Source organism: Labeo rohita, chromosome 15, assembly GCF_022985175.1.
Source record: "Labeo rohita strain BAU-BD-2019 chromosome 15, IGBB_LRoh.1.0, whole genome shotgun sequence".
Lineage (NCBI taxonomy): Eukaryota > Metazoa > Chordata > Actinopteri > Cypriniformes > Cyprinidae > Labeo > Labeo rohita.
The window spans coordinates 26,025,617-26,052,448 of record NC_066883.1 but is presented as its reverse complement, the minus strand read 5'-3'; the positions used below and the strand labels follow the sequence as shown (position 1 = coordinate 26,052,448).

At 35.6% G+C, this 26,832-nt stretch overlaps 1 protein-coding gene across 5 annotated transcripts in view; it reads right to left on the bottom strand.

The window, feature by feature from the left end:
• The window catches only part of gdpd5b (glycerophosphodiester phosphodiesterase domain containing 5b), a 55,275-nt gene extending 29,606 nt beyond the window's left edge, over window positions 1–25,669 (bottom strand). For 3 of the 5 annotated variants that reach the window (XR_007829175.1, XM_051128933.1, XM_051128937.1), the window contains exons 1-2: window positions 25,347–25,669; window positions 5,653–5,827 (exon numbers count right to left, since the gene is read on the bottom strand). Coding sequence is in view for 3 of the 5 variants with exons in the window: in XM_051128933.1 (XP_050984890.1) it covers window positions 5,653–5,769 (117 nt within the window). In the remaining 2 variants the exon portion in view is untranslated. The remainder of the gene's footprint in view (window positions 1–5,652; window positions 5,828–25,346) is intronic. The other 2 variants (XR_007829176.1, XM_051128934.1) reach the window with 1 other exon arrangement.
• Window positions 25,670–26,832: the final 1,163 nt, after the last annotated feature.

The window sequence follows — 26,832 nt, the reverse complement described above, 5'->3', positions numbered from 1 at the left end:
TATCCAAACAATTTTTGTATCCACTGACTTTCTTAAGGTCCAAACAACAAAGACATTTCTCAAAATATCTTCTTTTATGTTCCACAGAAGAAAAATCATACAAGTTGGAACAACATGAGAGTAAGTAATGACAGAATTTAATTTTTGGGGTGAACAACCTCTTTAAACTGGTATTTTTAGGGATGCACCAAAAGCTTGGCTGCTACTGTCCGAAAACATGAACAGAAACTGTAAATTCAACTGACTGAATTTAACTACTTTTCCCAAAAGTAAACACTTCAAAAAGGGTTTGCTAAAAAGGGTTCACACAGCAGAAGGATACAACTGTCAGTCCTGTTTAAAGGCTTACTATGGTTATGTTTATAGAAGACTGACAGCCGCATTCTATAAACAGTGACTCACAACTGAATTTTACAAGTGATTTCAGCTGATGCATGCTGTACGAATGGAGGCAAAGTCAACAACTAGTTGTATGCTGTGTCATTGACGCATGTGTACCACACATTGTGCGTTAATCCTTATTGTCAATCACTAATGTTAGAGCTGTCAACCTCTCTCAGATGAAAACTGAGAGGAAAGAGGGGAACTGTGTAAAGTGTTTGAGTAGATCCTGAGAGCTTTTGGCAGCATCTCAGAGGACGAATGCAGCAGGAGCTGCAGTAAAAAGCTTTGAATTAAATTAAATCCTTCAGGACTCTAAAGGGTTATCTATGGAAGCTGGCTTCCGCCACTGAAGAAAAGTTAAAAAAGGTTATTGCGACTTTTTATCTCATAATTCTGACTTTCTTTCTCAGAATTTTTATTATTGTGATATAAATTCACAATTGCGAGTTATAAAGTCCATTTCTAAGGGAAAAAAGACTGATATGTTCTCAGAATTCCACAACTGAATAAAATATAAAAAACGTAATTGCAAATTTTTCTCACAATTCAAATCTTGGCACTAAAATTCAAAAAACTGCAAGTTTTCAATGCAACTCTGAGAAATGAAGTCGCAATTCTGAGAAAAAAAACAAACTAAATTGCAGGATAAATTCGCAATTCTGAGAAAAAAGCCACAATTGTGAGATATGAACTCAATTCTCAGAATTGCAACTTCATTTCTTAGAATTGCAGTGCTGACTTTATAACTCACAATTGCAAGTTTACATCATTCGATCCTGAAAAAAATGTCAGAATTGCGGCTATTTCAAAACTGCGAGTTTACACTGAGAATTGCGACTTTGTTTCTAAGAACTGTGACTATGTCTCGCAATTCTGACTTTATAACTCACAATTGCAAGTTTATATCACTCAGCTATAAGAAAAGTCAAAATTGCAAGTTTATATCTTGCAATTCTGACTTTATTCCTCAGAATAGTGACTTTATTTCTCAAAATTGTGACTACTTCTCAGAATTGCAACTTTATTTCTCAGAATTTCAACTTTATTTCTCAAAATTGTGACTTTATTTCTCAAAATTGTGATTCTGTCTCGCAGATCTGACTTCATAACTTACAGTAACAAGTTTATGTCATGCATTTCTGATCCTGAGAAAAAATTGTGAGTTTATACTCAGAATTGCGACTTTATTTCTCAGAATTGCTGAGAATGTCTTGCAATTCTGACTTTATAGCTCACAATTGCAAGCTTATATCACGCAATTCTGAGAAAAAAAATTCTCGCAATTGCAAGAAAAAAGTCTGAATTGTGAGATAAAAGAAATTAATACTTTTTTTCAGCGAGGATGTACTAAATTGATCAAAACTAACAAAAACAATGTATAATGTTACAATTTAGATTTCTATTTAAAATAAATGCAGTTATTTTGAAATTTCTACTCAAAGAAATAAAACTGCATTACAAATGTATTAAGCAGTAGTACAACCATTTTCAAATGTGACAAATGTAAAACAATACTACAGTATTTAGTGTATTTTTGTATCAAATAAATGCAGCCTTTCAAAAACATTTTAAAATCTTACTGACCCCAGACTTTTGAATGGTACTGTATATAACTGATCACAGTTATTCCACTACACGCCAGTTGCTGCTGGTATTGTGTTATGTGTGCTATATTGGTTTGCACAGACCACGCAGGGGCCCATGGGGAAAAGGACACTCCCATTCACGTGCCCTTTGTCTTGGGATACGTAAATGGAAAAACTCTCAATTATTACTGAGGAGGGATCTCTTTTCAGTGGAGCACAGCTTACAGCTTAAACAGAAGACGAACACACATTTCTCCCTCACACACACACACAAAGACAGGCTTCATATAGAATAACTCAACAGAACTAGTCATATTAGACCACTGTACACCTTCTGGGGTTAATGCACAAAGCCTTTGTATTGAGTTTGACATGCCAGACGGAATCTCACCGCTCCAGTGATTCCACAGATTGAGTCTGGAATCATGAAATATGGATGCGCTTTGCATCATCCCTGGTCGCACAGCTCAGAGTTTAGTGTGTTATATGAGGGCAAGACCTGGGCAATGAAACGATCAACTGTGGCAGGATGGGACAAAGGTCACATTTTTATGTAGGAGTGAAAACAGCATATCCTGTTTCATTTAAAAGTGACAGGAAACTACATTAGATGCATTCATTGAGAATTGACACCACAGTGCATTCTAGTCTGGGTATCTCTCTCTCTCACTCGCAGACAGCTGAACTGGCTGTTTCTGTGGACAGGGTCAGGCCTCCCGCTGCGGACAGTCAAGACTGGACCGAAATCGCTGACAGCACAGTACAAGCAGCTGAGAGCTAGAGAACAACAGGAAACCAGGGCATTGGTTTAGTCTTCTTTAGTGGAATTAAAGTGGAAATGTACATCTTATCCGTTACAGGTCATTTTAGTGTAGTAGGCATTGATCTAACTGCACACTGATTGTGGATATGTGATGCATATCTCCATCTGGTTGACTCACACTATGTTCTGAATCTGAAAAAGGTTAAAAAAGCAAGATCATACCCCTACCATTTCAAATGAAAATACTATGGAATTGTGATATACAACAGAAAGATTATCATATGCTATTATCATGGTATTCACTTTAAGGCACCTGAATACCATGGAAGAACAAACATTACCATAGTACATGAGCCAAAAATAAATAAATAAATAAAATCAGAATAACAGTATTATTATATTACCATGCCCAAAAATTAAAAAAATGAATATTTTTTTTTATCTTTATATTATACCTTTAAATTTTTAATTTACAACAATATTTTCAGAATTATAACTAAATATTTACAATTTACATTTATGTATTTTAGCAATTTATGCTTATATATTTAGACTTATATTTACATATTGCAATCTATATTTATATTTTTAGAACTATAACTACATATTCACAATTTACATTTATGTATTCAGACTTATAATAGGCTATATATTCAGATTTATTCAGTATTTTATTATCTCTCTCTCTCTCTCTTTATACTTATATATATATATATATATATATATATATATATATATATATATATATATATATATATATATATATATATATATATATTTTTTTTTTTTTTTTTTTGTTTTTTTTTTTTTTTGTTTTTTAAATATTATATACACATATTTAGATGTTTAGAGGTGTTTCAGCATGTTGCTACACAATTACTATGTCGTTCAGGGTAGTTGCTTATCAAATTTCTGGTTCATATTTTGGCCCATAAAAAGTTATGTCTATGGGATTCTTGTCTGCCTAGCAAAAAAAAATAAATAAATAAATAAATAAACAAATTAAACTCAGATCCACTGGAATAATTCCTGCATTATCTGATCTGATGGTGTGTAACTCAACAATAACAAAGAAAATACATCAAAAAAAGGCCAGATTCCTTAGAAACTGATGTCGTTTCCCTGGTATTGTGTAATGGTCCTCTTTTCATTATCGACATGCATCTGTACTTATAAAACCTCCAACTTTATCTTGGTTTCTCTGACAACCATCTCTCCAGCTCTTCTCAGCAACATGACCACGGTCAAAATCTGTGTCACTGATTTTCAACACAAAGTCTTCTCCTTTCGCTTGCGTCTCATCTTACAGCATGATTCTCTGACAAGCAATTGTGTCCCAACTCTCTTCTCCCACAGGGACCTTTACGGAGTACACATCTGAAAACAGTAATGCTCAAAGGCAAAACTCCCTCTGAAGGAAAGCAAACACTAATAAATGCACCTTCAGGGAGTTTGCGGACACATTTGATTAGCATAATTAAAAAACACTGAATGTTAGACAGGCCTACAGGTTTTCCACTAACACTTCTGCATTTTTAAGCCACTGGAACTCTTTGGAGACACCATGAAATAGGTAGAAAAAACTAAAGGATGGTTATTAGCCTTACACTTCGCCTTACAGTGGCAAATGAAAGGGTATGTACAACATGAAAGGGCACTTATTCCCATGACAAAGAAATCCACAGTTGCTGTGCTAGTTACATATTCCACTAACATAAGTTATACAGACCTGCAAGTCTTCTTGTACTAAAGCAGAACAACCCCCTCACAGACTCTTGGACTCGCTCACTACATTAGGCAATGAGGATAATACCATTTGTTGACAGTCTGGAGACGGCTCTTTCAACACACATAAATAATGTCACAATTCCCCTGATGCTCAGCGCATGTCCTTTAATTAAATGCAGGGAAGCAGTATCCTAAACAGAAACTACCTTCATGCATAAAAGACTGATCGTTACTTACTTACTTGACTCTATTGAAGCAGACCAGAGCAAACCCCAATCAAAAGACCACCAAACAAAAGGACTAACATGATTTAGTTTTTTATCCCTTTGACTAATATCCGGCTGATATTAATCATTTTCTAGAACATCAGCTAATACAGTAAATCAGTTATGAAACCTAACGGCTGGTTCCGTCTCACTTTTATGTTTTATTACTGAATAAGTTCCGGTTATTTGATATGTATACAGTGCAAATGTTGATTCAGCTTACTTCTTAATGACCTGGAGTTTACTAGACATATTGACACTACAACATCTATGTCTACGCACAAAACAAAGACAATGATAGACATGTCACATTGATCTGGGTGATAAAGAACACAAGGGAACATAGAGTTCACGATTAGCTAATGAATTTCTGACCCCGTACTGCACCGTGACCCTTGACTAATCTAAACTTTGATCTTCTCCAAAAAGTTTTCTTGGAAACTATGACTCAACATGTGACCCGATTAATTTCCAATCCTAGTTAACCTACACTTTTGTGCAATGGAAATGTTCCATGGACGTTAAAGGTTCTTGCGCACAAAAGTCTTGTAGCTTCATAATATTACGGTTGAACCACTGGTGTCACATGGACTAGTTTAACAATATCCTTACTACCTTTCTAAGCCTTGAACGTGGTAGTTGCGTTACTGTTTATGCAGGGTCAGAAAGCTCTCGGATTTCATCGAAAATATCTTAATATGTGTCCTGAAGATGCACGAAGGTCTTACAGCTTTGTAACAACATTAATTAGAATTTTCATTAAATTTTGGGTGAACTAACCCACTTAACCAAATCAAAACTGTTTGCATAAACACTCAGTTCAAATTACGTGTGCTAAATTAAAATGTGCCATCTAAAATATTAGCTGTGGGATTTGAGCTGTAATAAACTCTTCACATCACAGGCAGACGGCTTGGCGACTCACCTTGGTGGTGTCATCATGTGACCGCTGGTAGCGTTTCCAGCGGCATCCGTAGATCCCGGTTAGACATGACAAACACAGCTGTCTCTCGTAGACCTGTAATGGTTGGTGTTTTACCATGCTCCTTCAATCCAGACTCCAACCCGCCTCACTATCATCCCACTGATCGCCAAGAACCCTGTAGAAAGACGCACACAGAGCACTGCATAAAACAAACAGCAGATTAACATTAGCACCATGTGACACTTCGAATGGCTGACACATCCATAAATCTTACGAGGGGAGGAGTGGAAAACTAAGAGTCTATTTTCACCATTGTCACTGCTCAGTGCCATGCCAGATCATCTAAATATAGATGCATAATTCCTAAAGCTGACCATTCAATTTCACATTTTATGCTCAAACTGTTCAATGCTGAATCTACTGTTCAAAGGTTTGGGGCCAGAAGATGTTTATTTAAAGAAACTAGTAATTTTATTCTGCAAGAATGCATTTAAGGATTAGTTCACTCCTGAATTAAAATTTCCTGATAATTTACTCGTCATCCATGATGTTCATGTCTTTCTTTCATCAGTCAAAAAGGAATTAAGGTTTTTGAGGAAAACATTCCAGGATTTTTTCTCTATATAGTGGACTTTAATGGGGATCAATGGGTTGAAGGTCCAAATTGGAGTTTCAGTGAGTTTCAAAGGGCTCTACATGATCCCAACCAAGGAATAAGGGTCTTAACTAGCGAAACGAACGTCATCTTCTAAAAAAATAAAAATGTATATACTTTTTAAACCACAACATTCTTGTCTTGAACCAGCTTGACTTCACGCATTATGTAGTCATGTTGGAAAGGTCACGCGTGAACCGCAAAGAAGGTCAGACCCCCTTTTTAAAAAAATAGGTAAAACAACGATATCATGCAATTTTGAAGTTGGAGGAGAAAATGACATGGGAGTTTTTTGCCCTACCCTACATTTTTAAACCTTTTGAGTGCATAGACAAAGAGTGCATAGATTTTTTTAGAAAATGACCAATCGTTTCATTATATAAGACGAGGTGATATTTGACTCCTTAAAGTGCTTTACAGAGGAAATTTGTTTTTACCTTTGTAACGGCATTTTTCTAACTTTATTAAAAGTATGTCATCTTTTATGTCAATTTTTTTATTATATTTTATAAGCTTTTTAAAATGTCTAATTAAAACAACAGAATAAGAACAAGTAGAATAAGAATAAGAAGTTACCAAGTAAATTAATTTGTACAACAGAGGTGGCACAGAACAACATAAAAGTGGCTTGTAGGTGTATTTTCATACGTTTAATGAGGCTCAGAGGTGGCATGAGTGCAATCACATTTATAAATTCATGTTGAGATTAATGTTTTAAATATAAAATGTTAAATATAGAAATATTAAATGATTTAAATAACTGAAAAGATACTTAAAAAATGAAACTAAAACTGCTAGTAAGTCACTGATTAAATTACTGAATCATTCATTCATTTGATTCGTTCGAACAGCTGATTCCTTCAGGAATAAAGCAAGTGACTGTCTTTATAAATGGGAAAATTGATTCATTAACTCACTAGATTCATTTAAAAACAAACGATCATTTATAAACAAAACGCTGCTGTGTTTGAATAGAGATGTGCAGAGGCTCAGTTGTGACTGGTTCAAACTATTTTTGAAGACGAAATATCGCAAAATCAAGCAATAGTGTTATAGTCAGACAATGTAAGTCACTTAATATTCACTTCTTGTTTATTTAACAATATCTCATTTACAAACTCTTTGAAAAAATCATTAAAAGCTGTCACTCATCTTAGTTCATCACAATCTCACGAAGTTCCATTATAATCAACGGAGCTCTCTACAATGCACAATGAATCTCTTATTTACATTCAAGCTACGCTTTGTTTATGAAAGGATGTGTGAGATGTGTCTGTGATGCATTACTCAATGTTACAAAAACACGTAGAAACCTTTGAAGCTTTGAAGCCGATCTGGTCACTTGCACTGGTGCTCCTAAGTATTTTTTCATAGTCGCACGCAGTAGTTTTTAGTCACAAATGCTTGATCAATCCTTTAAATTGATCAAAAGTGATACTGTTACAAACGATTTCTACTCCAAATAGATGATGTTCTTTTGAACTCTCTTTTCATCAAAGAATACTGAAAAAACATAGAATCGTTTCCATGATATCACGATGTCTGTAGATTCCATCAACACCTAAAACCTGCCAGCATAACAGTAGTGGACCCTCAACCGTTCTCGTGTTCATGTGTGCCAGTCGCCAGATCAGCACAGTGCCTGCAGTTATTGTCGCTGAATTGCCCAAGAGAATAAATTCACCTTCTTGCTGCCTCAGCTCAGAGATTTTCCTCCGCTTATCAGTCTCTATGAGCGAGGAACTAAGCCTCTGGAACCCTTATCAGGGGAGCCTGGGCGGCCCTGGCATAAGCCAAAACAGTGTCATCTAATGAGACAGCTTTTCATTTGCACAAATGTGCACTGTGGAAAAGCTGACACAGAAGTTCTTTCAGTGTTATCCATTGTTGTATTTCGGCAACAAATCTATTTTAAAAAAGTTTTGTGTTTAAGAAACAATGTTTATACCACAGCTCAAAAGTTTGGGGCCCGTATTTATTTATTTATTTAGAAATTACTACTTTTATTCAGCAAGGATGCGCTAACTGATCAACAGTGATAGTCAAGATTTTTCTATTCATCAAAGAATGCCATTTTCAACACTGATAATAAGTGTTTCTTAAGCAGCAAATCAGCATATTAAAATGATTTTTGAAAGATCATGAGTAAATTATATTTCAAAATAGGAACTAAAATAGAAAACAGTTATTGTGTAAGATTACTTCACATTATTACTGAGCATAAGACTTCAAAATCTTACCAACCCCAATCTTTTAAGTGGTAATGGACCATGCATTTTCAGAAGGTTAAAAGAAAACTTGTTAGGGCTGCAAAAATATGACATAGGCTGACCTAAACAGAAAAAAAGTTCATGAAAACAACTCATGTTGAAAAAATACATAAGAAAATTATCCAAATTAATCTCCACGCTGCTTCTCATGAGGGCTCCCGTATTTATAAGCATGGCACATCATATCTCTGAATACCTCCTTTGCTTATCTGCTAAATGAATCATTGCCAAGCCTACCCAAACAGCAATCAGTGCCATCAGGGAGAGAACAGAGACCACCAGTAGTCTTTCATGTTCACTGCGCTGGAGGGAGGCGTATCCGGCATTTAGAGGACCCAACAGAGCAATGAGTGTTAGTTTACGTCACCAAGGTCTCATGTGAACACCCACTTCAAAAATAACACAAAGGTTTATGGAAAATAATAGCAGAGACTCTTCTTTAGATTAGCTGAACAGAACATCACAACAGAATTTTTAACAGCGATGAACCTGCAAAGGGCTACTGTGAAGGTTAGGAACCGCAATGTTGTACTAGCATCAGGTAATCTGCTTTAGCAAAATCAATGCATGTTCTTGGAGTTAAATACAAAAACATGATTTTTCAAGTGTGTGTTGAAGTAAATAACTTCTTACATAACCAAAATGAGCTTAAATGAGCTTGTGTTTCTGTAAATTAGCTGTCAGTGTTTGTTAATTGCAAAGAAAGCAATTCTTCCTGGACTCCCATGAAGTAAATCCATTTTGGAGAACTGCTGAATAATTAAGCATCTTCTGCATTTACTGCTGTGCGTGTGGCAGATCTAGGAGGTGGATGTTATAGAGCAGGTGGGATAATTATAGGGTTAATTTGATCTGGTCATGCCAGACATGGCTGAAAGACATGCAATAACTTTTTACATTTTTAATGTTTGCATGCCAGGAACATGTAGAATAAACTATAAACAAGAATAAATCATCACGTACTTGTTCATTAATATCCAAACATGAAATGGCATAATAAATAAACACAGGGGGTTAAAATAATTAGGATTAGTCACTTGTTATGATCTAGTGATGAAATGCAGCCGTCAGCTGTTCCTTGTCTCAACAGAACAGAAAAACAAAACATGCTATTACACAAGACCACAGTGAAGTCATACTGCAATAAAAAAAACTCTAGTTTCTCTAAATGCATCAGCTTTTTGCTAGGTCACCAGTTCATTTAATTACCAGTTGAAAGGGAGAATGTAAACATGCTTAAGGGAAGAGAAAAATACTCACTTTTGGACATTTAGAATTTACTCTTAAATGAAAACAGTTCACACCTGCATTAAATGCAGTGCCTTCAAGTAAAGGACAAAGTCACACAGTTTCTGTCAATCGTGAGTTTCACGTCTAGTTGACTCTGTACCATATTTTTAGGGCTCTGGCATGGGTGAGAGAGTTTAAGAACAATATTCTCTCTTTCTGCTGCTTCATTTCCTAATGCCACGAAACACTGACAAACAGCCTCCATTAAGGGAAACAGTTCAGCAGTTTGCATCTCGGATTAGTGTAAAAGGGAAAGGTTGAGTTAAAAGGAACCTCTTCAGTATCACTGACAGTCTCAAGAGCCTTAAAAGATTAGTTCTCGTCCAGATAAAAATTTCCTGATAATGTACTCACCCCCTTGTCATCCAAGATGTTCATGTCTTTCTTTCTTCAGCTGAAAAGAACGTTTTTTTGAGGAAAACATTCCACGATTTTTCTCCCATATAGTGGACTTCAATGAGAACCAATAGGTTGACGGTCCAAATTGCACTTTCAAATGCAGCTTCAAAGAGCTCTACTTTGAGGAATAAAGATCTTGTCTAGCAAAATGATCTGTCATTTTCTTAAAAAAGAAAAATGTATATACTTTAACCACAAATGCTCATCTTGCACTAGCTTGACCTCACTCATTATGTAGTCATGTTGGAAAGGTCAAGCGTGACGTAGGCGGAAGTACTAACCCAGTGTTTACAAAGCGAAGGTGCAAAGAAAGTCAAACGCCCTTTCCAAAAAATGATTAAAAAATTTTTTTCGCCCTAGCCTACCTTTTTGAATCGAAGTACACAGACAAGAACCCATCGGCCCCAGTTGAAGTTCACTAAACGGAGAAAAATCCTGGAAAGTTTTCCTCAAAAACCTTAATTTATTTTCGACTGAAGAAAGAAAGACATGAACATCTTGGATGACATAGGGGTGAGTAAATTATCAGGACATTTAAGTTTGTTTGGACTAAATTTTGTGAGCAATAAATAGTCTATTGTGAAAAGCATAGCAATGTATGAATCTTACACAGAATCACTTTCAAACCATGCAGCTTATTGTTGGTCAGTTTGGCAAATTTGTGTGACCCACTGTTGTGAAAAGTGTGTGGGATTTTTTCACCCACATTCAAAATTCCAATTTAGGTGGAGTCCTTTTGAAATGACAGATTTCCCCAGCCAAAATTTGCTAAACAACACAACATTTGACCACACCTGTAGAAAAGGCCTGTGAGTCAATCTACTATCAGCATCTCAAACATGTTTACTGTATACTCAGGTCAAACTACCGGTCACACTGAAAAAGACAAGGGAGTTAAACCGTTTACAGCCTGGTGACAAACAAAACAAGCCCCTGAGTCATTATTTAAAGGATTAGTTCACTCCTGAATTAAAGTTCCTGACAATTTACTCAACCTGATGCCATCCAAGATATTCATGTCTTTCCTTATTCGGTTGAAAAGAAGGTTTTTGAGAAAAACATTCCAGGATTTTTCTCCATAGTGGACCTCAATGGAGATCAAGGAAGATAAAGGCCCAAATTAAAGTTTAAATGCAGCTTCAAAGGGCTCTACATGATCCCAGCCAAGGAATAAGGGTCTTATCTAGCAAAACGATCTGTCATTTTCTAAAAAATTAAGACGTATATACTTTTTAACCACAAATGCTCATTTGCACATGCTGCAATGCACATCTTCACGCATTACGTAATCACATTGGAAAGGTCATGTGAGGTTAGATCTTCATTTATGTACTTCGGTTCAAAAAGGTAAGGTAGGGCGAAAAACTCCATCTCATTTTCTCCTCCAACTTCAAAATCATCCAACATCGTTTTTGTAAAGGCCGTTTGGCTTTCTTTGCATGTTCACTTTGTAAACACTGGGTCGGTACTTCCGCCTACATCATGCGTGACCTTCCAACGAGGCTACGTAATGTGTGAAGTTGAGCTAGTGCAAGATGAGCATTTGTGGTTAAAAAGTAGGGTTGTCAAACGGTACTGGGTTTGGTACTTTCGGTACTGAACTTTTAAAAACGTCCATTTCCCGCTCACATTTGGGCGCTGTTGACCCGAATTTTAAACATCGCTGATTGGCCAAAGTGTTCATGCGCTCAACAGACATGACTATGATTGGCTACAATGATAGCGCTCACACATAAGCACAACGGGAGCGTTTGAAAGCCGCATGTGTCAGCGGATCCCTAATACATCTGCATATAGACGGATCCGCTGACAGACGCGGCTTTCAAACGCTCCTGTTGTGCTTAAGTGTGAGCGATCGGTGAGGAGCGTGAATCGCTTATCATTGTAGCCAATCACAGTCATGTCTGTTGAGCACGTGAACACTATGGCCAATGGGCGATGTTTAAAAATCGTCTCAACAGCACTCAAATGCGAGCGGGAAATGAACGTTTTTAAAATTTCAGTACTGAAAGTACCGAACCCGGTACCTTTTGACAACCCTATTAAAAAGTATACCATTATTTTTATTTTTATTTTATTTTTATTTTTTTTAAATGACCAATCATTTCGTTAGATAAGACCTTGATTCCTCAGCTGGGATCCATTGGTTCCCACTGGAGTCCACTAAATGGGTGAATAATCCTGGAATGTTTATCTCAAAAACCTTAATTTCTTTTCTTTTCAAGAAAGACATGACATTGCACCATGAGACATTCAAAGCAACCTCAGGCTCCTTAAAATGACGCATTACAAATGACCGCTATCATTCCTTGACAAGTAAAGAGACAATTGCTGAAAATGAAAAAAATGCCTCTTTGCCTTAGGGAAAGGTTGCGGACATTTTGTTTTTATTCAGTGGTAAGATGTCAAAGTTGATCGATTTACAGTACAAAGGTGTTGCATTTTTCCAAAGGAGGAGACAAATTGCTTTCTTAAGCTTGTCTTTACTTGTATAATGTAAAATATTCCCTTTAAGCATCTGATATTCTGAAAATCTGAACTGGAACACAATATCCACATATCCACAACACAATTTGCACTGTTGATTACCAGAGAAAATAACTGTGATTAGCATGAGGATTCAGCTTGAAGGCAATAACAAAAACAATTTAACAGCCAAACTGGTAATTAACTAGTCTAAATCATGCATCTAAACAGTCTAAAACGAATTTTTTTTTTATTTCAATACTAAACCATAGTAAGTGACTAGACGATGCACCATGGATAACAAACTAAATAGAGGGGTGTTGATGAAGAAGATAATACAGGCCCTGCCATGACCTGACTCATATTAGCAGGTTGTTTATGTCTGACTCCCTCCTAAATGGAAGTGCTCCAATGCTGTGTCAGCGGCCCCCCACTCACTCACTCTCTCTATAACGACTAAAAGATATTCCAGCCGCCATCTGTTTGCTTAAAACTGCCAAATACCTTGCACAAAGCCAGAGTAGAAATACTCCCTTACATCGAGGGAGTAAATGTGATGGCACAGATTAGACGCTCACAGACACTTTTTAAAACACTTCAGGCTGGAATTTACAAAGACCACAAACAGTTCGGACTTGACCTCTTCCACAGCACACCTAAATAAACACAGACAGAGTCCGAGTAGACGAAGACCAGCGGAGCTGGCGGTGAAATAACATTTGGGGTGGTTCGTAGAATATTGTTGGAGAAACTTTTTGCCTATTAAGCAAACCAAAAAGGATGCTTTAGCTCTTTTTGTACAACGAAAAACTTCTGTGGTTCTGCAACGCATGCTACTTCTGCCTATCAAAAGTTTTATAACAACGCTACTTCTCAAGGACTAGTAGCCTATATAAAAAAAACTTCCAAGAAGAACTTGGAATTCATCCAGTATACTATCCAAACACATACTAAGACCAAGAATTTTGCAACTTCAGGAAATCAAAAAATAAGAGAGAAATAAATCAAGGACATATGGAGAACATTTAACCTGTTAAACCATTTTAAATCACCAAACAATTAAACAACCAGCATATCTGGTGCCCAACGTGGGGAAAAAAAAAAATAGCAAAAGACTGATATACTGACCAGGATATACTGACCTTGTCAACATTACTGCCACAGGTAGATCTGACAAAGTTATGTACACTGATTGTGAGCTTTTTAAAAATATGCTGGGATGCTATATTATTTATGGAGAAACCACTCAAGCTCAATTAGGCCTATTCTTGGTGACAGAGCATTGGCAAAATCTCCATGTTTGATTGATTTCAGACATTGATCTACTTCGCCCAAGGATTCTAGCATGAAAAAAGATGTGCCGACTTTAGAGCACAGCCTGCTCAGAATGCTAATGAGTGCTGCAAAATGCTGATGTGGAAATCCGTTATTTCAGAGGGTCCAAAATGCAGACATAGCAACATTATAACTGCGTATTTATGCAGAGTTTTCTACCCTTTTTAAGGCAGCTCATGACAGCAAAATAAGTTGCTTGTGAAGCTCTGGACCAGTAACTGACACAAATGACATATAAACTTCCAAGACATTTTTAAAAAGTCATTACATTATGTCAGATATGAAATGAGCCTGAAGAGAACGCATTGGGACTGCAATCTAAACTGGCACAGAGCAAAAATGTCACCACAATCAGATTGTATGGAGAGAGAGAGAAGAGGCCACAATACTTCATACTGTCAAGAAAACAATAACCGTAAGTCATAACGTCATATAGCCAGATCCAACATCATTTGTGAGGACCATTAAATATGAATCAAACTATATGGCACGTTTCGAATCACATGTTTTATTTGTCAGATTCTAATTTATTATGCAAAATGTTAGTGCAGGTAAAAGCTAACTGCATTATTTATTGACCGGCTTTGCACAGTAATGGGATTTTTAATAATCTAATTTACTACATAGCTCTTTGAAATACTTCATTCCTTGACCCTTTGCAAAGAGCTTGATTGACAGGCGATCTGACCAATCATAGTAGATTAACTTAGGTGGAATTAAACTTGAAAAATCGTTTGTATTGATATTTTTTCCGCTGTTGAAAAAATACATTCTGATGTTCATTCATGTTTATTTTGTGCTTTAAGTAAAGAAGAAAAGATCATTGGTTTACGTTTCAGTTGATCTAATAAGGTAATACAGTGATCTGTCACGATTGAGCTGCAAAATGGTATTTAATGTTTAATTTTTTTTTTTAAAAGGCCAACATTTTAAAGCTACGACCTTGTTTCATACCATAAGTAACCTGCTGTCTTGTCTGTCGGCATGTTGTGAGTTTCCTCCGCAATGTATTTTTCACTGCGTGAGAATATGATGTGTTGTGGGAGAGCGGCATTGTTTGTCACACATAGTAACAATGATACTTGTAAATTAAATAATTTTATATATATTGAGTTATTCATTAATGTGTAATAGGTTATATTTTTTAAACAAATTATGAGCTCTAAAAGATTTTCAGAATTTTTACTCATAACTCATTAGACCATCAAGTGTTAAAGTGTTAAAGTGTTAGACCATAAAATGTTATGGTTACCACTGAATCACTGACAAAATAAAAGCTCATAGGTTTATCTCCTGCAAGCAAGGACTAAAATTAATAGACGTAATAATGTACAGACAGAGCAAAATCAGTGTTTTTTTTGTTTTTTTTTGGAATAAAAATATAAATACTGGGGTGGGATGTATTTCTGAAGGGAACTGACTTTGAAGTTTTGATGGCATTTTCCCCTCTTATCACTGCTGTTCCATAAGCGCCACCTGCTGTCAGAGAATGAAACTGTTCTTGTTTTATGCAGGTTACAGCATAATTTCACAAAGCTAAAGTCCATTCTGATTCTGATTTAAATGTTGAAATGATACAATCAAATTCAACTAAATAAAATAAAATAAAATAAACTGCTCATTTTTGTTTGCACTGTGATTAAAATGCAGTGGTTGGTTCTAATTTCACATATTTTTGATTTTTATTTTTTTTTTTATAAATATGTTTAGTTCTTGTAGTAGCCCCCGCACCCCCCTAGATTGACTGAGGTCCACCAACCACAGTCTCACAAAATCCTGTGGAAAACACTGCATACCGGTAGACATGATTAACCAGTAGAGATTTTGGACTATGGTCTCTATTGCAATTACACGCTCACTTAATTTTGCTGTGCAACATGGTCACAAAAACGTTTCCAAGTGCCTTCAGAGGGGTGCGCACATGTGAAGACGGTGCTCAAAGAGCGCAGGAGTATTGAACAGTTATTTTTATAGGCCTTGAACAGTTAAATACACACACTTGTGTGTCAAAAATTCCATTTTCGTAAGTATACTAGGTCTTAAGTGAAAGCAAACAGCTGAGAAAGAAAACACATGTGTAACAGTATATTGGATCCGGGCAGCTCTTAAAGTGACAGCAGTCTGATATTGCTGCTGTTTGTCCTCCATGTTAATCAAATAACAGAAAAAGAAAATCTCTCACTGCTCTTGACTAAATCACTTTTGCAACTTTATTAAGAAGAAAAACACATTTTATTTACACAGAGAAGAATATGCAGTCAGTGTTTTGACTACAATGTATGTAGCACTTGTTTTTTATTTGTTCTACTCTAGTTTTGTCCTGTTGCTCCTATTGCCTACTGTTTACTTGTCTTTTGTGAGCTTGAGTTGTTTTATATATATATATATATATATATATATATATATATATATATATATATATATATATATATATATATATATATATATATATACACATACATACATACATACATACATATATATATATAAATAAATAAAACAACTCAAGCTATATATATATATATATATATATATATATATATTTTTTATTATTATTATTATTATTTTTTGGCTAATATTTGAAATTTTATGAAATTTCTATGGCATTAAAAATGTATATCAAAGGGCTTATTTAAAGCAAAATATATATATATATATCATGACGTTACCGTATTATTACTCATATCATGATATTAGATTTTCGTCATATCGCCCACCTCAAGTCGCTAAACTGACTGATTGTTGTAATGAAGAATAAATAAGAAAATGTATTATTTCCTCTTTCCGTCAGGGTTCTGATCACCCTATCAGGGTTTATTTTGCGATAATGCAAACCACCTGACCGTACCTCATTTGTTACATGCCATTCACACTCATTTCATAGATAAGAGCTTAATGGGAATTAATGGGAATAGATTTTAAAAGTGGAAAAAAGGCTAATTAAATTGGAAGTGTTCCTTCTTTAATCAGTCTCTGCCATGTAAATTAATTAAAAGGCTGGTTTGGGGACACATGGCAATCAAAAACAAATAAGCAAGTCCTTCATTTCCTACTACTAAATGACTAATAGACTGCCATACTGTGACAGCTATTATAATCATGATAAACCGCTCATTATCGGTGAGGGTATGAACTGGGTCAAATGTCCGGTGAATTTCCTTTTTCATTTTTCACTCACTGAGGGCTCTGTCCTCTTGGGTGGAGAGATCAAGCAAACAAGTTTTTGCAGGCCAAGGAGAGGACATCTTCAATAAAAAAACAGTCAACAAAATGCTGAGCCACGAGCATCTACCGGAAGACCTTGTTCTGATTGATCGAAGACACTGTAATAGATTTAAGTTAAATATAGCTCCTTTCCTCTATTGTACAAGCTAATGTAGCCTTGAACATGGCCGTTAGATGCTGTCACTTTTCCACTTGATGTCTTTTGGAAGAAACACTCACTGTCAGGACAACGTGACTTTCTTATTAAGAAAACTGAAAGAAAATTATACACCGCCTTTAATTAAAATGCCATAATAAAAAAATAACACGCAACTACTCGCTAATTATGATTAAGACTCATTTATCTGACAGCTAGTTTCAGAAAGCAAAGCTCAGCACCGTAAACTGGAACCAATTAAAAGTAGGCATTATTTAGCAGTTGTGACAAGTGACACAAAGCACTTCTCACAGACCAACTACCTACGTTTTACAGCACTAAATGCCCATCAGTGTAATTATAAGTCTAGCAATATAGTGTTTTCAGACGCCTCCTTCCTCCCTGACTGAAGACAGTCTATGATTTAAAATGCCACAGATGAGAGCTGGGCTGCGTCTGTGGATATTTTAGTTACTCTCTGGCACTAATTAAAAGCAGCAGGTGGTGCACTTTGGGGAAAAAAAGTGAGACAGTAGATGAACAAAAGCCAAAATTATGACTGAGCTCCAACATACAACATATTTTTCACAACATAAGTCTGGGCAACAATCACCAAAATGAAGTTTGCTCAAAAGTGGTTTAAAAAACCACCAAACTCATTTTAACATATTGGAAATTCTCCCATTTGGACATATTAGAATGTACAGCTGAGGTCAAAACTTTTTAGGGACTCAAAAGTTGAAGTTGAGTTTAGTGATGGCTGTTCATGAGTAGCTTGTTTGTCCTGAACAGTTAAACTGCCTGCTGTTCTTTAGAAAAATTCTTCAGGTCCCACAGATTCTTTGGTTTTTCAGCATTTTTGTGTATTTGAACCCTTTCCAACAATGACTGTATGATTTTGAGCTCCATCTTTTGACACGGAGCACAACTGAGGGACTTTACGCAACTATTACAAAAGGTTCAAATGCTCACTGATGCTTCAGCAGGAAAAACGATACATTAAGAGCCGGGGGGAGAAAACTTTTGAACAGAAAAACCTGTAATAGTTGCATATGAGTCCCTCAGTTGTCCCCAGTGTCAAAAGATGGATTTCAAAATCATACAGTCATTGTTAAAAAGGGTTCAATTACACAAAAATGCTGAAAAACCAAAAAAATCTGAAGGATTTTTCTGAAGAATGGCAAGCAGTTTAACTGTTCAGGACAAACAAGGGACTCATGAACAACTATCACCAGACAAAAATACACAGCTGTGGATCATTCAGGTAAAAACAAAGTATTAAGAATCAGTTAAGAACAGTGTCATTTTTATAAATTCAACTATTATTTTTTCTTGTGGACTACATGTAAACGTATTTTATGTGAAACACCTTATTCAGGTCAGTACTAAATTAAAAATAACATGCAGTTTGTACACTAGTCCATACAACAGCTGTGTTTAAACAAAATCTCTCTCTCTCTCATCTATGCACATCAGAGAAAATATAGTTTTAATTATGAGCAGAAAGATCAAACATGACAGGGCACCCAACCTCACCCCACACATCATTGTGCTAATGTGGAACAGCGCCATTTTTGAAAGATCAAATGTGGTTAATTTAATGCCCCATCATTTATTCAGGAGAGTAATGGAGCTAAAGACATAACACCACTCAGTGGTGTTCTTTAAGTAATCATTCCTCCTTGCCCATCTAATTGACTGCCTGCAATTGACAATCTTTGGTGAGAATTTACTCCTATGCCAAGCTTCTCCATTTGTGTTTTGAGAGGCTTTTAAGGCTTTGTTCAGACAAGCAGCAAAATTTGGCATGTTTTCTGGCATGCTAGCCAAAACAATCCATTCGATTAAAAATCTGATATTTGAAAATGGGTTTCAATATGGTCAGAAGAATAAATTTCACTTATTAGATTTACTAAATAAATAAATAAATAAATAAATAAATAAATGATGTGCAATATGAGCAAAGTTTTAATGTAGAACTCAAACAGGATATTTTCAGGATATATATTGTTTTAGTTCTAAAGCAATTCTTAATGCAAATTAAAGCAAAGACAAAACGAGTGGACAACCTCTTATGAAAAACAGGCTTTGCCACAAAACAATTTTTGAAAAAAAAAAAAATCTAAAAGAGTGAGACAAAATGAAGGAGTCAACACCTCCTACACACGAGGGACAGAGCAAAACGAACAACAAACCAGGATAAACATACTGTGCTCAGATGGCTTCACTCACTCCAAACAGAGGGATGCTGAGCTTGGCACGTTCTCCATCCAGCTGAACCCGCTGCCCTCTTGAATGCTAATGCCGAAAGCACAAGAATGGCCTAATGGAGTAGTTTGCAACAACCCCTGGTGATTAAGTTCAGTGAACTAGCGAGAATAAAGCAATTCTGGATCAGACTTTAATCATACAGTAGGTGCTGAAACATTTCCCTGGAAAACCAGCACCTGACAAAGGCATTCAAGGCATGCAGTCACAGAGGGAACATTGTTCTAACTGAAACGAAGGCCATCAAAGCTTTAACCCTTCCTTTGCCACCTGAAATCCCAGAGGAAGTAAGCACAGGTGCCATCTGTCCGAATGATAAACATACAATTCACGGCCAATAGTTTCAGTCTCGTAACTGGTGCAGATACTTTGATAACAAAACATCCATGGAACAATAAAGCACAGGCCTGTCAATTTCCTCATGTGTTTGAAGTCATAAGTATTTTGAATGCCTGTCAAAAGAAGAAAAACAATATACGAACAAACTGCAAGTATTGGGCACTTGTGATCCATATACAGCACCCACTGCACTACTTCAATCACGAAAAACAGCAGGACAGTATGGAAGCCCATTTCCACCACTGAATGAAAAATTGAAAAAGGCAATTGCGACTTTAACTTGCAAACTTTATAATCTTAGAATCTTGTGATATAAACTTGCAATTCTAAGGAAAAAAATTGTGAGATACAAAAACAATTGTAAGAAAAAAATGAGGATTGCAAGATACAAACTCACAATACTGACAAAAGAAAGTCGAGATTGCGAGATACAAACTTGGAATTCTGAGAAAAAAAAATGAGGATTGCGAGATATAAACCCATTATTCTGAGAAAAAAGTCAGGATTATGAAATACAAACTAGCTATTCTGCAAAAAAAGATCAAGATTGTGAGATACAAACTCGCAATCCTGAGAAAAAAATGAGGATTATGAGATACAAACTCACTATTCTGAGAAAAATGTCAGAATTACGAGACACAAACTCAGTATTCTGATAAAAAAAAAAAAAAACTGAATTACGAGATACAAACTTGCTATTCTGAGGGAAAAAAATGAAGATTGCGAGATTCAAACTCGCAATTCTGCGGAAAAAAGTCAGGATTACGAAATACAAACTCTCAATTCAGAGAAAAAAAGTCAAGATTGCAAGATACAAACTTGCAATTCTGAGAGAAAAAAAGTGAGGCTTGCGAAATTCACAATTCTTAAGAAAAAGTCAGGGTTACGAGATACAAACTCGGAATTCTGAGAAAAAAGTCCACAATAAAAATATGCATAAAAGAAATGTTCACAATAAGATCAGCATTTAGAAGAGAGATTGACTTAATATTTGAATCAATGTTGAGTTTAACACTGTTTAATGTAGTATGGCTTTATTGGCCATGTACACGCTGCAGATAAATTTGGTTGCCAGTTCACCTTTTACTGCTTAAAACTATTCTTTTCACACATAATTCACTAAAATACGGGTGTGACAACCACATTAACTCCCAAAAAATACAGGCAGTGACAATTCTATGCAGTGTGTACGGAACCAAACTGAACAACACTAAAACATCCAAATACTTTGTTTTATAACACCAAAAGAATCATATATCTCAGATCCACAATAGACCACTTTATTAACTCCATAAAGTGCCTAGCTTTGTGAGTTAATACGAAGCAGCAAGCCTAAAAGTGCTTGTAAATATGAGGACATGGCAACACTGCACAACAGTGCTCTTTAAAGCAGCCTCCTGAGCATAAACAAAACACAGCACATGTATCAGCGGTACTTTAGTTAAAATAATGGTCTTTATTCAAAAAAGGCAGATACTAATCGACTAAATTCTTATTCACTCTCGCAAGACACCAAAATGTAGAGTGACTGCTGTTCTGTACACACATGGAACGATAGATTATGGGACTCATTCCCGAATTTAAATGCGGTTGTCACTCCTAAAACTTGCAGTGTGTACGTGGCCATTGATGATTCACTCAAGCAGATATCCAAATATTGCATCGCTTCTGGATTATTTCCATTACTTTAAAAAAAAAGTTTTTGTAAAGCATTATAAGCCAAACTAACCAACTACAAGGTAAATCACAACATTGCAAAAGTGCCGAGCTCTCTGATTGGTGGAATTTTCTTCTCAGCATCATGTAGTTTTTACCCCACAAATTTTGCTGTTATACAATTATTTTTAAAAATCAGCATGTCTATCTCTAAAGGTTTACAAGTTTTAACTTTCAGAAGGGGTCAGAAAATGGTCAGAAAGCTCTTGGATTTTATCATCTTCATTTGTGTTCTGAAGATGAAAAAAGGCCTTACGGGTTTGGAATGACATGAGGGTGAGTAATTAGTGACAGATTTTTCATTTTTGGGTGAATTACCCCTTTGAAGTGTTGCATTCATATTCTTGGCGCATCGACTTGCTGTATATAGCATGCATCATTAATTCGGTGCATACTAAAATTAGTCTTTTAATAGCATAGTCTCAGTATGGTAGTACTTAGCACAAACATGGTAAAAAAATAACTAGCAGGCAGAAGAGGAAAGCCTTGTTTTGCCCTACAGGTGGGCGTTCTTATAAGGGTGTAACATCATGTGAAAACTATGAATAGATGTGCAGCAGTAAGTCTCAATTTGTTTACTGACTGATGATATGATACAGGCCAGTACTTTATCATCAAACACTACATCTCTGCTTTGCCTCAACCTGTGCTTCAAAATGAACTAAATTTGGCAGACTAGTAAAACATGTGATAGCCAGTAAAGCCTCACAATTAATTTAAACTGCTGCCATTTAGTAAAGAAATCCTTGCTGATCAAATAATCACAGATTTCTGCAGTAATGACCAAGTTAAAAATCACCCAACGTCAAACGCAATGAAGATTAAAGATCCCCAAGTATTAAAGCGCACCTCATCAGATGCAGGCTTCTTAAGAGGGTAGACGTCATTTGGACCGCTAATGATGCAACGCTGTGCTTTGAGTCTCAGAGTCTCGTCCATTATTCCTTGACATGTGGGAGGGGGGTGTGAACTAATCAAAGACAGCACATGGCTCAGCTCCCACAGGACTGACAATAATAATAGGTCATCTCACAGCATCACCCGGCTCACTTACGATAAGGAGGGATAATTCATCGTTACTCCCGCCATGCTAGATAAAATGAAGACTGTTTCCTTAGAGATGGCCAACAGTGATTCTTTTTACTCAGTGAACAGATCTTTAGTGCAGATGAAAGCTCATATAAAAGCCAGGATGAGTGTATTTCGCAACATGCAACCACAATGGGTTCATTTTTAACTTTTGGTCTGGTTTTGTTTCTAATAGCATTTAGATGTGTCACACTAATGGGGAAACGTTTGAACATAAAATATGCTATTAGTATTCCAAAATAAACAATGTTCTTTTGGAATTTAGCTTAAAAAAGGCGTAAATGACAAATGTGACCCTGGACCACAAAACCAGTCATAAGGGTCCATTTTTTTGAAATTGAGATTTATAGATCACCTGATAGCTGAATAAATATTGATGTATGGTTGATGTATAGTTTGTTATGATAGGGCAATATTTGGCTGAGATAAAACTACTTGAAAATCTGAAATCTAAGGATGCAAAAAAATCTAAATATTGAGAAAATTGTCCAAATTAAGTTCTTAGCAATGCATATTACTAATTATTTACAAAACATCTTCATAGAACATGATCTTTACTACATACCCTAATGATTTTTTGGCATAAAAGAATAATGTATTTTTGGCTTTTGCTACAAATATACCCGTGCTACTTAAGACTGGTTTTGTGGTCCAGGGTCACAAATGTGACTCACTCTGAAGGGAAAGTTCACCAAAAAAGGAGAATTCTGTCTCATTTACTCACTTTCAAGTTGTTGCAAACCTGATGAATACAAAAGAAGATATTTTAAAGAATGTTGTTAACCAAACCATTGAGGGTCGCCATATTATTTTTACCATATTAAGGCAGTCAGTGACTGTTGGCACCAATAGCCTTGTGGGCAGCACGCTGACATATGGCACAGTTGCACTTCGGGTGTCCCGAGATTGAATCCTGCTTCATGGACCTGTCCCGATCCCATACCACCAACCCCCCCTCTCCCCTCTCCCACTTGCTTCCTGTCCTATCTTCACTGTCCCATCAAGAAAATTGCAAAAAACAGCAGTCAATGACTATCGTCAGTGGTTTGGTTACCAACATTCTTAAAAAAGTCTTTTGTGTTCAACAGTAGAAACTTCTACAGGTTTGTAACAACCCGAGGGTGAGTAAAAGATGACAGTTTTCATTTTTTAGTGAACTACCCCTTAAACTGGAAAATCGGCATTGATATCTAACAAGTCAAGCAGATTACAAGATTAAACAAAGCAAGATTATCAAGACCAACAAACCAGTAATGTAGGTTATGATTGTACTGATTATATCATATAAAGTGCTTAAAAAACAAATTCAAACATTTTTGCTGGATCACCATCCTTTGTTGGACCTGCAACAACATTCCTATGAATGATTGACTCAGCGTTTTAGTGTTAGTCAGAAAATGACCAAGTGTCATGTAAAATAATTAACCTGATTGCCAAAACCAAAGTAAGCCAATATTCTGGTTTCTTGAAATATTTTGCTCAAATTTGAGCAGATGCTAAATGCTTAATTTACTGGGAATAGGATGATTACATGCACAAAGAAACATGTGACCTTGGATCATAAAACCAAGTAGCACGGGTAATATTTGCAGCAATAGCCAAAAATACACTGTGTCAAAATGATCAATTTTGCTTTTATGCCAAAAATCATTGGGATATTAAGTAAAGATCATGTTCCATGAAGATTTTTCGTAAATTTCCAACAGTAAACACATCCAAATGTAATTTTTGATTAATAATATGCATTGCTAAGAACTTCATCTGGACACCTTTAAAGGCGACTTTCTCAGTATTTAGATTTTTTTGCACCCTCAGATTCCAGATTTTCAAATAGCTGGGTCTCGGACAAATATTGTCCTATTCTAACAAACCCAACATCAATGGAAATCTTATTTTTTCAGGTTTCAGATGTATAAGTCTCAATTTTTTTTAAAAAAAAATTACCCTTATGACTGGTTTCTTTGTCCTGGGTTACATATCTGTTTATGTTCGGGCTACGTAAAATGTCTTTCGCGTTTCTTAGTTACCAAAACGCAAAAGCTAAGCTTTAAGGCATTCAAAACAAACCGTTAAAGTTTTGTGACATATTTTTAATGTCTAAATCTTTACTAAAAAGACGAAGTCTAATGATAATCCTAACGAAAAGTGCGAAAACGCCATAACGTTGCTATGGTTACAACGTGATTTCTGTTATTAATAAGCGTTTACCGAACTCTTGTTGTGACTGAAATGTTAAAAACCATGAAACCCCCTCAAACTTTTTCTTTCACTCCCATTGCAGGACGTTTTTAAGACCCCCACCGCACCCTGTCAACATTAGATAACCCTCTGCGTCTTTGCAATATGAACTGACTGCCTATTAATATTACATAAATGATTGTATTAAACCAATAGCCTTACATTACCAGACATTAATAGTTAAACTGTTTGTTGACCATTTGACCATTTGAACAAATCATTTAAAAGAGCACATGACAAAATTAAAGCAAGAAAGAAGTTTTCTTACCTTCTCTAGACGCGTTTGCCCCGTAGCTGTTCAGCAAGTGAACTTTCGCGGAACGTTTCCTGTGTGCGGTTCTTCCTTCCTTCTACACCTAACGGGACAGGTAGCTAACAACTGACACAGCAACTCAACCAAAGGATATTAAACGAATATGAGACCAAATTAAAAGGCACTCGCACTGGCAGACACGACAAACATGTTTAGAAGCAATAAAAGTGGCTGAACTAAAAGAGCAAGCGGTTTGTTTGCTCGGCTCCAAGCGTTTTTTGTGTTGTCATACGAATGCTGTACCTGCGCTTGTGCTTATGGGAGTGAGACAGCACTAGTGCTGTCGATTGCTTATGGGCGGGGCTGATGCGATGTGGGAGGGGCCAGATGCTGCTCTGTCTTATTGTGCTCCCTACTGTCCGGTATGATGATGCTTCTATCTAAAGGATAGAGGCAAATGCTGTGAGCTTAAAATATATTACATACATACACTACCAGACAAAAGTTTTTGAAAAGTAAGATTTTTTTATGTTTTTTAAAGAAGTCTCTTCTGCTCACCAAGCCTGCATTTATTTGATCCAAAGAACCACACAGTAAAATGACTTTTTTTACTATTTAAAATAACAGTTTTCTATTTGAATATATTTTAAAATGTAATTTATCCCAGTGTTTTCAAAGCTGAATTTATAGCATCATATGATCCTTCAGAAATCATTCTAATATGCTGATGATATATATATATATATATATATATATATATAATTATTATTATTGTTGAAAACAGCTGAGTAGATTTTTTTCAGGTTTTTTTGATGAATAGAAAGTTCAGAAGAACAGCATTTATCTGAAATAAAAATCTTTTTTCACTTTTGATCAATTTAAAGCATCCTTGCTAAATAAAAGTATTAATTTCTAACATTTCTTTCACAAAAAATAAATAAATAAATAAATAAATAAAATAAAAATGACTGACCCCAAGCTACTGAATAGAGTATAATGTTACAAAAGTTTTTTTTATCTCAGATAAACGCTGATATGTGGATCTTTCTATTCATCAAAGAATCCAGAAAAATGTATTTGACTGTTTTAAATATTGATGATGATAATAATAATAATAATAATACATGTTCTAGAACAGCAAATGAGCATATTAGAATGATTTCTGAAGGATCATATGACAGATGAGGACTGGAGTAATGATGCTGAAAATGTATAAATTAAATTTCATCTTAAAATATATTAAAATAAAAAGCAGTTATTTTAAACAGCAAAAAATTTTCACAATATTACTGCTTTTGCTGTATTTTGGATCAAATAGATGCAGGCTTGGTGAGCAGAAAAGACTTCTTTAAAAAAAAACTTAAAAAACTTACTGTTCAAAAACTTTTGACTGGTAGTATATTTTAGTTTTACTTTTCATATACTTTAAAATTACATTACTACTCAAAGATGAAACCACAATTTGCATGTTTAAAAGAGAATTTGGCCAATATAGAGCTAG